Here is a 15,177-nt window from a genome sequence, read left to right as displayed (position 1 = left end):
GGCAAAAGTTGATATGTCACTTTAACAATTCCAGTGTAATTATACTGGTAGGTATGTTTTAAAATAGAAATAATGTATATTACACAAAGTTGCAAATTATGGTATGTTTACTTTCGTTCTCAAACTATGGTTGCAAATACGGAAGCTAATATATATATATATCAATACTGTTTGGTGTCGTGTGACAGTAAATAGTTTAATTTGCTGTTTAAAAATTATATGTCCTCACTTTTCTCTCAACTTGTATATTATCCAAAAATAGATATTTGGTCCAGTTTTAAATTGCTACCAGGCAAATTTTTAGAAATAACAAAACAAGTTTAATATCAATTAAATTCTATAATTGTATTTTCCCGAAAGTTAGTATTGAGTATAGTGTTTATGGCTTTTTGTACGCCTAAGAATAATAATATTTTGATTGAACGTCTCATTATCTCCGGTCAGTGTTTTTAGTTTATCGCCAATTATTGGGTTACTTTTTTTTTATACCAAATATGTTAAAAACACACGGTTGAATATTGAGTTGCAGTATAGGCTTTCAAGCCCACATAATATTGTTATTGCAAATAAATATATAAAGTTATGTATGGCGGATATGATAATTTAAAAGTACAAAGGCTACTGGGAAAACACGCATATGACGCATTATGAGATAAATGATAATTTTGTTTTTTTTTAATAAACAATACGTGATATCAAAGAATAACGGAACGAACAATTTTATAGTACAATATTTTCAAAATTATTGTACATTAATAGTTGTTTAATCAATGTACCGCATATTTTATAACGAGAAAAACTGGAGGAAAATTCATATCACTACTGGCATGCAAAATATAGACAGAATAAGAACACACACTATATATATATATATAGAAGTCAGTAATGTCCTTATCTTTTTAATATGAAATGACAGCTACAATAACCAAATCTTAATCACACTTACTTATGTCGAGCCTGTTACCAGTATGCACTTAATACTATTGTTTTATTCATGTTATCTTATGAGTTCTTTAATGAGCGTTGACTATCGTTGTGATGTTATTATGGCTATTTTGTAAGACCCGGGTTCTTTGCGCAATAGAATATTCTTTCACTGTCGTCTATCTACTTATCGCACTCATCTAAGTTTCCTTGTGACTTTAGATTATGTCTACAAATATCAGTTGGATCCTCTCTTCCATTCACTCTCGAAGACGGTTCTGGCCTATGCAATAATAAATTTATCTTAGCACCTAATTAAAAAAACGTTTTACACATAAAACCCGTAACAACATAAAAAACTTAACTACTGAAGATAATATTCAATGGGTATACAAAATCGTGCAAACGACCTTCGTCGAACAACAATTAAATGTGTCACGTTCGAGCGAGAGACAATTTTATCTCAAATCGAGAAATATGCCATTAGGAAACAATAAAAACTTATTTTTATATATATTGACGCCAATCAAAATTTAAGTACATAGAAATAAATCTGAAGTTATGTTCGTATGCTTCCAAAATAATTTACTTATTAGACAGAAAATGAAAGCGTGCGGCGCGACCGTTTATATGAAAAAAAAATGGTGTACGATCGGGGTTGAATCGTTCAGACCGGCGGTGTATACCCAAACAGGCCCCTAGCCGTTTTTTATTAACTATTATTTTTAGGGAAACAAATAACAAAAATAGGGTAATGCGATAGCCCACATACAGCGATAACAAACAATGTTAGGTCTGAAATTAGTGACGTTGTAACACACAGTTATTATAATGGCTCCCCCATCTTGTTATAAACAGAAAAGTCTACAATTATTTATTGCCTTCCATCGATTTTTTTTGAAACTATTTAATACAATTTGTCAAAAAAAACTTAACTTCTACATTTGTTTTACGGGCGGTTTTTTTATTCTGTATTTTTTAAATTATATTCTAAGGTAGCAATAATACTATTTTGTTGTTTAGCTCCGAAGCGGAGCTGGGAAGCATTTGTTTTAACATTATGTGTCCGGACTATCGATACATTTTTAATCACAGGGTAGATTTCAAGGTAATGGTACAAAAAGTACCCTTGCAAAAATTAACATCCGATAAAAGTAACGAAATAACAAAACATAACGGGGGAAAAAAGTATTGACAAAAATTGTCTAGAGCAGTTGATGATAATATTGATTCAGAAGCCGTTATGATAATAATGATAAGTAAGAGTAATATTGATTACTATAATAACAGGTTCCACAGGTAGAATAATAAACACTTTCAGGCCAATAGCGCAGTCAAGGTCTTATCTTTAAAACTAAAATGCCCTCGGCGGGATAATAGTTCTGTGAAATAGATTATCCAAAAGTAACAGCAGTAAAAAGTGGAAACAATAAAATCATCGAGAAACAGTGACAAATAAATTGTTCTGAATGGGTTTGGCGTAGGTACACCAAACTAAAATAATGTTTATCGCATATTCGGTTGAAGTGTTCAAAGTTGAGCTCACTCAGATGTTCGTCTATTTTAACAACTAGAATTCCAAGATGCAAGATGCAAAGGTATCCAGCGAACATGTGCATTTATCTGATACAACATCAACTGAAGTCGTTAAAATAATTAACGAAATGAAGGAAGATCAAAAGTGTGTGATAGTCATAGTACATCAAGTGAACGATTTGCGAAGGTTGGAACAATCGTTACTCACGCGTCCCTATGGTCATGAACATCGTACTTTATGTAAAGTTAACGAGGCAAATCCGCTAGAAAAAAAAATGATAAGATGCAATGCCGTTTAGTAGTAGTCTCTGGCAAACGGTTAAAAAGTGAACAAATATCGTTCCATGAATTTTTAATTAATATAGGAGACGATATCAGAAAAACGTCTGTATACCTACAGTGTAGTTTTAACTTGTGTTCATTGATAAATTTAATAACTACTGAATTATTTCAATGGTGCTTTTTAATTAATTGCTAGTAATTAGTACAAATCAAAATAAATATTACACTTATTAAAGTATATTTTCCGGGTTACTCGATGTCAGCGCACTTACTATGATCGTTTTTTCTGGCTACTTTTTGTCCAGGTAGGTACTTTATTTCTTATTATCGATTTCTTCGCAAAGCGTAGATCCCGTTTTTCGTCAATCCGAGCTGCGTCCCTTCCAAACTTAACGCGTGCAGATCTGCTCTAGTACAATAATAGGTATATGAAAAAGTGAAAAGAATCCGCTCGGTGGAAGAGTCGATTTCGGGAGAAACGCTAAAAGATATGCAAAGTATTGCTTTTCGCAAACTTCAAAGTGCAAAAACTTAGTCGGTTTTTTTTTACTACATAGATGTGCCAGGTCTCATATTGTTCAGAAAACAATCCAGATTCGGAGAACAGCAGTAACTCGATTTTGGGCAATACTGACAAGAGGTATCTTTTGTTTTCCGCATCATAATATATATATTCGTACACTGTTCTACAAAATTCGAATGTATTTTGTCCAACGAACGAAGACGTGACAATATCCATTAGATTTTTTCCACGAGGAACCTAAACGCGTCTTCAAAACTGCTCTAGCGCGTCAAATTCCCGAGAAAAAATGTAAAAGTTGGAAAAACCCTAAAAACTCGATATTAAAAAAAAATTAAAGGTTTCCATCACAGAAAAAAAAAACCTAATATAATTAAGTGTCGTAAAAATCAGAGCAATTATTTTTATGTTTCAAAACGGTGATAATACTAAAAATTAAATATAGTACATTGATAAAAAAATTGTTGAGCCCAGAGGTCAAATTTACACGGACAAACAATTTACAGTTAGGCCCACTAAAATGATAGTTAATAAAAATGTATATATATTTGCTTCAACTAAACATTTAGTTGGCCGAAGTCCGAACTATTTATTTAGTTATTCCAACCATTAATTTTATTTTGTCCCCATAATAAATTGTTGTTGGTCAAACCACAGACTATACGACTATTTTCACATACTAGGAGGCCAGCACGGTGGACGTTCTCAAAAAAAAATTGAGTATATTATATTATATACCTACTACTAGTTGTATGTATGTACATTAGATTCAATGAAAAAAAAAAACTCGCCGGAATTTCGTACAGTACCGTGTCAACGAGCGAAACAGGTTGTCGGTATAGTTCCGTTTTTTTCCCAAAGCACCCGACACGGGACTGTCACGGGACCACGCGATACCTTTATAGTATTTTTATCGAGCGCATTGTTTTTTTTTTTTACATTTTTGTAACCTTGCAAAATGCCATCAAAATTAAAATCAAGTACATAAAAAGTGTAAAATATTCCGCACAGCGTTCTGGCATCCGACACGGACCAACCTAACCGTGTTGACCGGTAGATGGCGGTCAGGTCTACCGGCGGCGATCCTAACCGTATCGTACATTGCTGGTGTGTGCGCGCGCGAACGGCTAAACTGGCCGCGCCGGCACCGGCAAAATTACCAGCACAGCACATCGTTCAGTCGCGAGCGAGAACACGGGCCACTGCTTGCCCCCCGCTTTAGCCGTGCTCGCGTTCCTGTACGATAATAATAATAGTAATAGTAATAATAATAATAATAACATCGTATCGTATATGCCGTTTACTACTGCTGGTCGAGTCTAGTACACACGCGCGAAATCGAATTTAAAAAAAAAAAAAAAATTGTTCGTTAAATAAAAAAATTCGTTCGCCGGCCGACAAGTGTTACAAAAAAACCCGCGGTTGTCCGTTTTATTTTTTTTGCCGCCGAAATCGGTCGCTATTCGTACGAGATAGTTTTGAAAAAAAAATTGTTTATTCAAAAAAAAAAAACCTGTTCGTTTGGCCGTCGTCGCTAAGTGTTGTGCTTTTCGAAAAAATAGTTAAATTTTCTTTTTTTTCTGAAATCGCTCCGATTCGATTTTTCGACTATAATTTTCCGTTCCTATTCTCCTTCTGTGTGTGTCGACTGTGTCTTTTATTCTTTACGTCTTGTGTGTAGCATTCGTTATCTGTCGAAAATGACTCATACCGCGGTGATTTAATTTGTTACAATAATAATAATCGTGTCATTTATTATCGTTTTGAAACCGTTCGGCGCGACCGGCAAAAAAAAATACCCATATTTTTTTTAAATCTCTTTTTTTTTTTTATCTGTATTTCGCCGTACTCTGCCAGAATGGACGTACTGCCCAGCGGTAACATATTCAGGGAGCTGCAGGACATACACGACACGGGCTATTTTTCGGCTCACGTTTCGCTCGAGGATCACTGGCAACAGGTGAGCGGTGTTCAAAATACAATATTTAGAAACAATACTACCGCCATATACATGACCTAGAGCAACCGTTAATATAAATATGCACAATATAGTTAACCTACAGTCACGTGACATTCTAAATCTAAGTTTGGATGTATTTTTGTTTTTTTTTCTTCGTTCAGGGAACTTTTAAATTTCACGACAAATTTTTGTTGGGCACCAAATTCATAATATTATTATGAAAAAACGAGCACTAAGGTAGGCCAACGCTTGAAAATAGGGGAAAAGCCCTTAAAAATAGACGTTCAAATCGATCTCTCCAAGTAGGTGCATGCGAGCTGAGACGTTGTGGTGGTTTTGTTGAAATAGATTTGTAATTTTTTTTTTTGAATTTTTCTGATGACGTTTCTTATCAATTTCCGATTTTTTTGGCGCCCGACCTACGACGGCCGCGGTCGACCGGCACCAGCCATTGACACGTGTGTGCCATAATAATGATAATAATAACAATAATTTGTTAAACATGACGGTTTTATTACTTACCTCTGCAGGTTTATTCCGACATGACATACAATTGCACACCGACAATGTGTCGTCCGCGTTAAATATTTTAATGCCTAAATGGCAAACAATAATACTATACTTTCGAATTATAGCGTCAATTATATATTTACTAATAATACACAATAATATAATATTATAATATGCACAATATGCGGTCGGCCAACGGTGGTTTCACGTTGTTCGTTGATCCCAGTAAAAAAACAATACTATACTACACTTAACGTTGCTAGACATTTATCTAATATATAAATATCGACCAAAGTATATGATTACATAACGGTATGTTCTCATTTCCGTAACTTAACTAATTAGGTGTATAATATATATATGTATGCATAATTCAATTATGATAATTGTTACTATTATTAATTATTATTATAGAAATAGATTTTTCGTCGGTCCGAGAGATAATGGAAATGTTCACGTATAATTACCGTTATACCAAAAGCCAAAGTTCAGGGCTTGGGTTTTTTTTATATTATATAAAAAACAAATAAACAAACTAGTCGACGGCGGCCACGATTGAAAACTTTATGAATTTTTTTATGACAACGATAGGGCCGATTGAATTTTTTCGGTCCCCGTTTTTATTTTTTATTTTATTTCAACGACCTACTCAAGTTTTTTTTTTTTTTAATACACGTTTCATTGTTCCGGTACCACTACCGGTAGTTAATAATATTATTATAAACTTGCTACGTAAACAGTAGCACTAAAGTGGTTTGTGCTGTGCGAGGTCAGGTTATTATTACCTAACCACTTATTAAAATTGTTTTTTTTTGGAATTATTGTATACCCCGGAATAATGTTATAGATTAAAATCAAGAAGTCCACAGTAATGTTTTGGAACCATAAACCGTTTGAATACCGACCGTGTTGAATACACTTTGGGTCAGTCGTTAAAAAAATTGTTTTTTTTTTTTATCAAAATATTAGAAAAAGTTTTCACCGAATTTCTGACGACAACCACCGCAAAATACATGCAACGCGATTTTCCAGTCATTCGACATGATTTTTTTTTGTAGGGAAAATGACGTCACAGTTTATACTTTGCCACTGTGATGGCCAAGACGGGTGGACGGATACGCTTTGGGTGTTTTTTTTCGTTTAAACCGTCTGAATTACATAAATTTATACGCTTTTAACATCAGGAATTTGTAATTAACGTAACGTTCAAACTAAAAAGCCGGCCGATGTGGATACATGATAAAAAATGTAAAATTGCAAAATCAACATGATTGCTGTTCTTTTCGATAAATGTTATTATTAAATAAATTTGACCGTATTGTTCTTAAAATAGAATTTCTTTTTGCGCTAGTAAAAAAAATCGCAAACGGTTAAGTTAACTCATTCGTGTAATTTACCTTCCGATCGATAACCCCTCTAATGACCCCCCCCCCTCCAAAAAAAAAAAAATGTTGAACTGCAAATTAAATTAATATACATTATAAAAAAAAAAAAAAAATAATGAACGGCACGCGCACGTAATTGACTGTATTATTAATATTGTGTGTGTATGTATATATATATATATATTCTACTGCAGTGTACATATTATTATTATACAATAAAGAAATACGTTGCCGGAGGAATGCGCCGGTTCTTTATCTTTTTTACCAGTGTTGTATTTTGTAAGTACGTGACATCTGACACCGTCTTGATTTCGGTACGAGCGTCGGCGATTGGGGGGGGGAGGGGGGGGGTTGATAGGGCAACGGGGCAAGAGGGCAGAATAAAATAAAAACCGTTCGCCGATAACAATCGCGAATATAATATTATTACATTACACTAATAATATTTCCCGCGAACTTGCCGGCAGGTCACATTTTACAAAGTACATTAATATAGAAAATATATATATATAAAGTACATACCCCAAGCGTGGGCGCGTTAATTACATTGTGTTACCTACGCCTAATTTTGTATCGCTGGAAATAATTATATTTGTGGCGTACGGTGTTTAATAATTGTGTTAGCAGTTTTAATATAATTGCTGGCCTATTTGTGTGTTAATCGGGCACCTGTTGTGTGGTGGTTCACGCGCTATGTAGTCTCGGATTATGTACAACAGCGGCGAAAATCGATTTTCCCTCCATAATATTATGTTATGTGTAAAAAAAAAAAAAACAATAATAATATTATTATAGAGTAATAAGTTATTAACGCAACGCCGGCAGACTCTTGTGTATTCAATTTGTTTACAGCTCTGGCACCATCGGCTTTATATTATTATATTATTTGTATACGACGGAAACATATCGCTTTTCCGTTATCTCTGCCTTGGGGTTATTATATTATATAATAATATATACATGTACATTTTTTCTTGTAGTGTTCATCTCGCCTTATCCAACGAAAAATTGGCGGCCGTCGAGGCAGAAGGAAAATAAAATTTGCCCTCGTTCCGCCGGCTGCGACTTTTGGGCCTCTTTACTCGCGCCATTGGTCCAAAACGCTGTATACCGTTGCTCATTGATACATTGCCGGTTGCTCATCTATATAGTGTTTAATGCATATTTTATATTTTAATTACACTACATAACGTGCTCGACGTATGCACAGACAGACACGCACACGATGATACAAAATAGAACATACATAAATGTACATATATATATATATATATACGGTTATTGTCATTGTCGTGGAATCGTCAGAAACGCATTAGTTAATGACACACACACACACACACAAGCTGTATACTCATCGGTGGTGGCCGATCGCGGCTAATGAATGACATTTTAGGCGCCTTGTTTATGATCGGTCGCGTGCGTACATACCGATATAATATTAATATATACATTACATTTTAGTTATATAATAATAATGTGAACCGGGGTCGGTTTCTCGTCGGATTACTCGGCTTGTACCGGAGGGTGCCCGATGACGCATACCGACGTGACAAATGTAATTGTTGTCGCCGTCTTCAGTGATCAGAAAAAATAAAAACCGCAACCCGTTCGTCGATGCAGTAAAGCCACGCGATACCGATAGAAAATAACACTGAAATCGGGCAGTCATTTTGTGTACCAAAGAAAGTAAAAATGCTACGTTACTTTTCCATGGTACATATGAAAAATATTAGATAAGGCCATATCACGGACTATTTGTACATAGTCTGTGGTGCTATTTGTTAAATCATAGAAAAATAGATGGCAGTAAATAGTATGGACAAAACTTTAGCTGTTCACAAAATGGCAGCCTCCTACTAGTGGACATTTTCATATGGCAATACGCGTTCCATACATCGAGTTCAGTTGAAAATAATCAACAACGTCCGTTTTTTTTTCCTATCCTGTAGAATTCTATAAAAATCACACTTACACCCATTCGGTTTAGACCACTTCGTCGTTGGAGTGGCCATATACCGTGGTGATATCGAATTTCTGCGGTTTTTATTGTTCGGACTACAATAATAAAAGTGGCCTATAGGTGTAGTACGGAAAATGTGCGTTTTGGCGGTATTTCGTGTTCAAGCCGAGCAGGGTCCTTAATGGGAGGAGGTGCTGGTGGTGGTGGTGGTGGTGGTGGCGATCGATGGAGGCGATAGCTGTGGAGCCGCTGCCGCCGGTCGACACTGGGTCACAAAACTCGGTCGCCCCCCTTCAAAAAAAAAAAAAAAAACCGCTGATATACATAATCCGGATGGCGGCAAGCGATTATTATTTTTTTTATTATTATTATCATAAGGGGTAGGCGACGGGGGAGAAGGCGTTATTATTATACCGTTATTCCGTGGCGCTACAATTACAACAAAACGGCAGCTCGTACCGTCACCTATATTATAACCCGTCTTGGGCGCCATAACAGAGTGTTGTATACGTACATACATATAATATGGTTAGATTTAGGGGTAAGTTCACAGTCGCGGTTTTCCCATACGCCATAGACCATCATTAATAATAAAACGCTCGGTGGCGTAATAAATAAATATCGTGGCTTATCCGTCGCGGGTCCTACCCTCTCGCCGCCGCGTCCACACCTTGGTCTTCGCGTTCCGGAGGGCATGTGCGGTGTATACGGCACATACAATGTACGTATGTATGCAAGTGTACATGTATAGCGAAGGAGAGAGAGAGAGAGAGGGGTGGTACCGAGCATAAAACCGCGGCGGTCGCGAGGCCGTTTGTGCGCTGCTCTCGCATTGTTGTTGTCGATGTCGCCGAAAACCCAAAAGCACCGCACACGCCAACGCTATACATCATCCGCGGCGAAATGATAAATGGATCGACGGGCGGAGGCGGTTTAAGACGGGAAAAGATGGCCCGGCGGTATACAGCATCAGTTTGCTGTTGTGTACCTAAATCCACACACACACACACACGGGGACGACAGGTGGGCGCAGGTGGCGGTGCTCTCTCCTCGGGCCACGGCAACAACACACTACTGCGGCAATCGGTGGAAAACCGGTAAATGTATTTCGTCCGCTCTGCCCTGTCACTGTACACTATCATCTAGGGGGGCGATGGTGGCGGTGGTGCACTTTATGTGTGTGCGTCAGCATCCGAAAACCGAACCATTTGTCTGCCGAGCAAAGCGACGACGACGGAACGGTGCGGAAAAGGCGACGAAAAACGACGGTCGTGAGCGAAAGAGGTTATCTCGTTGGCAGACCGTTTGTCAACAGCACACGACCCTCCCTCGCCCCCTTCCCCCTTCCCCCCCCCATCGAACCGTCTATGAGTTTAAGAGATCGGGAGGGGTTGAAAAATGTTCGAATAACAATAATTGTACAAATCCGACGGTGAATGCTTTTGCCGTACAGTGTCGCTATCGCTGTGATCGAAGTAAACAAAACAACCGAAAAGTTTTAAATTATGACGGTATTTTTTTTTTTTTATTACCGACTCTGCCAAGCAATATTCAAATATTATTGTACCTATTCATCTTTTTGCATTTATATATTATATTGTAGTGTGCTCGCATCGCGGCTAAAAGGTATAAAAACGCGTGGCCTGCCTTTAATCCGCAGCAATCCGGATATGGCGCCGATGTGTAGTGTAGCTTTGCGAAGGTTTCCTTGGGAAAGGTAAAAATAGTATTTAACAACGTTTCTAATGCTCGTTTGCTCCCCTCTCCGTCACCCACCACCCTGCATTTGCCGACAAAGCGATTCGTGTGTTTTCTTGTTGAAGTTTTCTTTGTCCCCCCCCCCCCGACCGCAGAGAACGTGTAAGGGTTACGAGCTCTTCGACCCTTTTTAGAGCAACTATCCGCGGCACGCACCCGTTTTCCGTGAAGTCAGACCGGCCAAAAGTGTCTGCGTGTTAGCCGAACGTTTGTCTACACGCGCGGACCCCGAATCTTCTATCCGACAAAGCAAAAAAAGAGTATTAAGTATATAATAGGCAGTTGACGGGGTTCGAGTGGCTGCTTATAACTCAAAAAAAAAAAGAAAAGAGAGATGAAAACCAAGTTAACAAAAGATAATACATAAATGCACAGCATAATATAGCCGCGGGCAAAGGGGGGCTGCGTTTTCGCACGTCTTGCCTTAGGTCCAGTCTAAGGTTTTCGGCCTCGCAACGGTAGACCTCGAGTGTCGTTTTTTTCGCGTCAGTTCGACTAACTTGTTTGAACGCAGATTTTGAGTTTTAAGGGCAAGCCTGGTAAAATATTTCCTCTCGGTCACGGGCCGCTTTTAAACGAATACTTGGCCGCCGGAAAGTCCAGTGGAGCTTGTTGTTTTTATTGTTGTATTAATTAATGGTCTAGCACGTGCGATTTGCATTCGGTACCGGTCAACCTCTGTACCGGGATAGCTGTTAAATGTCATTTATACAAAACACTGTGAACAGAGCGCCGCATAGGTTATACGTTCACGGTTACAACGCGTTATTTTTGGTACAAGGATAAAAGCGCATGCGAATTAATTTGTCTAGCTATACTCGCGTGCCGTTGACCTTTCTTTCTCTTTCTCTGCCGTGCGTTCTCCGTCAAAGGGATTGTCGCCGTCAAGGCGTTTGATATGATCTATTTTGTTTTTTTTTTATTTACCGTCATTTTAATGAACGACTCAATTAGTGTTTTTCGCTTTGTTTTCGCTACTCGGAAGTTTAGCACGACCGGAAAAAAAGTGTTAAGGTTAGGAAAAACGAATCCCATAGTTAGTACACGTGTACTACGAATGAATAAGAAACGACATAGACGGTTTTTTTTCATTTCTAATGTTGTATATTGTTGTTTAGAATCCAGTCGATAATTTACCCTTACACGGAACATTGTAATTCTTAAAAAAAAAAAAAACGATCAGTTTAAGCCTTTGTCCTAACATTTAAGTTGCTTTCGAATGATTAAGAGGAAACGGTGTAAACGATACTCAAAGACTTGCTGTGTAGAGGAAACGCTCAACAAATTATGTATTGACGAGATGGAAAACCAGAGTAGCCTTTGACGTTATTAAATTAAGTCGGTGGCGTTTTTCTAACGAAAACGTCGCCAATTTAACAATAATAATAGTAGTCCGGTTAATTGATGTAAACGGCGCCGTTACGGTGTATCTTTCGAAATTACATTATAACCCGGCGTTCTACGGCGCGTTATAATGTAATTTTGTTATAATATCATCATATTATCCATAAAATAATACGCTTGGTTTTGGCAATTTATATAGTATGTGTATATAATGTATTAAATTATTATTATTTAAAACACATTTAATAGTAGTAACCGCGTGCCGCTGCCGTTTCGTAACAATAAATCAATCTATGCGGCGCGCGCCGTCAGAGATTTATCTCAAGAATGCTGTTAAACGGTTTCGATATAAGTATATTGTAATATTTTATTCATGTGTGTGTATATATATATATATTAGTAATAAACTGAAAGCGAAATCGGGCGTCCTTCTTTCGCCCGTCGTCGTGTATAGACCGACGTGTATATGTGTAAGCGGCACGATTATCATAATAACATTATGCTATGCTATTTATATGTATGTATGTACTACTATAGTCTGTGTAACATAATAATATTATAGACTCTACTTATCTCGTTTGAATGATTCATAGTGCGCAGCTGCTGCTGTTGTCTTTGCCGCGTTGTGTGTGGCTGCGCGATTGTGTCTATCCATGTAGCACGGTTTCATGGAATTTCATCGATATTTAACGACCGGTCCGTCTGCACGATAACCCGTCACTTCGCGAAAAATGCGTCATTCCCTATCGACCAGCGGCGTCTGACCGTGATCCGAAAAAAAAAATGTTTGCAAAAATATCAGAGAGATGAATCCGTTTAAACGCCTGTAATTTAAATATTATACTACCTTTTACAACCACGCAAAACCGGTAATTAGGACATTAGGCGTCGTAAAATCTCTCATACGATATTATTTATGTTTTATTGTATAGTATTCGACAGTAACGCGACACCTTTAACACGTGTTGGGTAGCCCACTCGACGACTGCTGGCTCTGCAACTCAGAATATTATATCATTTTTTTTTGTTTGTCATTATTCAATTAAATGACAGTGCGCGCCATTAGTGTACAATAGCCGCCGAAGAGCCTTGTTGACGCGTGCTTAAGGCATTTTTTTTTTTTTTTATCATAAAAAGACCGGAAAATAATCGCAACCCAGCCGATTTTTTTTTCGCCGTATAAAATTATTGTGATGGTTGTCTGTGTTCGATGATCCGCCCCCGTACGATCCGAATCGTTTCCGTCCCCGGTCGGTAATGGTGGTCGTCCCTGCATTGGTAGTCTCATCAAAATTGTTTTGTATAAAAACCGGAGAAGAGTGTATAGGATAGTCTGGCCCAGAAGAAACTACTCGGAGACATTAATTATTTCAATCACAAACGACGGTATTATTATTAATTATTATCATTTATTATGTATGTGCGTGTCACCCCCCCCCCCCCATCGGGGTGACATATTGTTGTTATTATAAAATATAATAAAATGCACGACAACCGAACGAACGTGATGTATAGAGTCTTGACTACGGTGTGGTCTTCGACGTTAGAAAACTGGCATTAACAGCTATTGCTCTAAAACTTTATGCGGCGTTATTTTTATTATATGCGTTATCAATATACAACCAGAGAGGAAACGAGGAAAAACAATAAACGCATAGACAGCTGTAGCTTCTTCGTTATGATTTATGGCGAAGACAAACTAATAACTATAAAAACTAATAACCTATAGGAAATAATATGGTTTCTACGCATAAGTTTAGCCACGGTACTAAAGAAAAAAAAAGAGCTGTCAAGCCACCTCGAAAGGGTTTATATATATGGCGAGTCACAATAATTAAAATATTGCATATCTCGTCCTCCGGTTTTGCCTGCTCTTTGCTCGGAAAACGTGCGTGCCCAAAGGTCAGCGCAGTAGGGGTTCAAAAAAAAAAGATATTTTCCATTCAAGTATATTTTCGATACGCAGACATAACCCTTGGGCTTTTGAAAATCATCGACCTTTGGGCTTTGATGGCTCGAGTTAACAAAAATAAATAATAATAAAACAAATAAAGGGTTGTACCTTAACGGCTGTCGTCGAAGGGATGTTTCGTTGTGCATGTAATGTAAAACTAATGTACTTTAGTCTGGAAAACCAATATTAAACACGCATTGCCAATGAAAGCTAAAAAAGACAAGCAAAATAAAAAATTATGCTTACCGTAAAATGTTGTTTTTGTAAAGTCTACGTTTGTAACACTAGCAATTTGGACTGGGTTTTTTTTATTTTACTTTAATTATTTCGTTTTTTTTAATGAACCAACAAATTTAATTATTAAATAATGTAAAAAGAGTCGTTTTGAAATCTGTCCTTTAACGCGGTGTACATAAAACGCGACCGTAATAAACTTACCATTAGAACGTTCCCATAAAAATATATTCTAAATTCGTTTCGTGGATCACAAGTGTATTCTATCGGTAAAAACAATAGATTACAAAAAATCGTCTATACATTTGCGGGCGCGTTATACGATTGCGTTAATTTATAAACGGTTTAAAATCCGAGTGGATTTTCGTTTTTGCTTACCGGTGCACTTTTAACAAAAACATTTGCACACATAATAATATCACGGGTACACGCACACGCTTCGGTTGCTTTCACGTGCGAACGACCAATATATTATAGTAAACACTTAATATTATTTCGGGCGAACCAACGAAAGGTGGCGACGTACTTCATTCAGTTATATTTTTTCAAGCTCACATACAAAAATCGACTTCTGACGGGCGACATGCAGGCGACAGCGCAGTGAAATCCCTAACCGTCTCTTTATACCGTGGTGGCCACTGTGTCGGCTCAACGATATTATTATTATTATTATCATCATCATCGTCTCGTTCAAGGGCGTAGGTTCATACACAAGAGACAGGACATCCGTGGCGCACGTAGGTATATGATTTAATATTTCACGGTGTGCCTACTGAATAAAAAAAAAAAAAAAAAAAAATAGAGAAAAAT

At 37.3% G+C, this 15,177-nt stretch overlaps 1 protein-coding gene across 1 annotated transcript in view; it reads left to right on the top strand.

Annotated features, from left to right (window-relative positions):
- The first annotated feature begins 4,426 nt into the window (after nt 1-4,426).
- Nucleotides 4,427-15,177, top strand: part of LOC126834164 (Krueppel-like factor 6) — a 138,863-nt gene continuing 128,112 nt past the window's right edge. Inside the window, 1 exon segment of the mRNA XM_050565905.1 lies at nt 4,427-5,222. Within this exon segment, the coding sequence (XP_050421862.1) occupies nt 5,121-5,222 (102 nt within the window). The 5' untranslated portion in view covers nt 4,427-5,120.

Source organism: Adelges cooleyi, unplaced genomic scaffold (assembly GCF_023614345.1).
Source record: "Adelges cooleyi isolate 19-005CV unplaced genomic scaffold, UGA_ACOO_1.1 ACOO_flye_CR_arks_rails_tigmint_CR_PRNA_21, whole genome shotgun sequence".
Lineage (NCBI taxonomy): Eukaryota > Metazoa > Arthropoda > Insecta > Hemiptera > Adelgidae > Adelges > Adelges cooleyi.
This window is presented reverse-complemented; position numbering and strand designations above follow the sequence as displayed.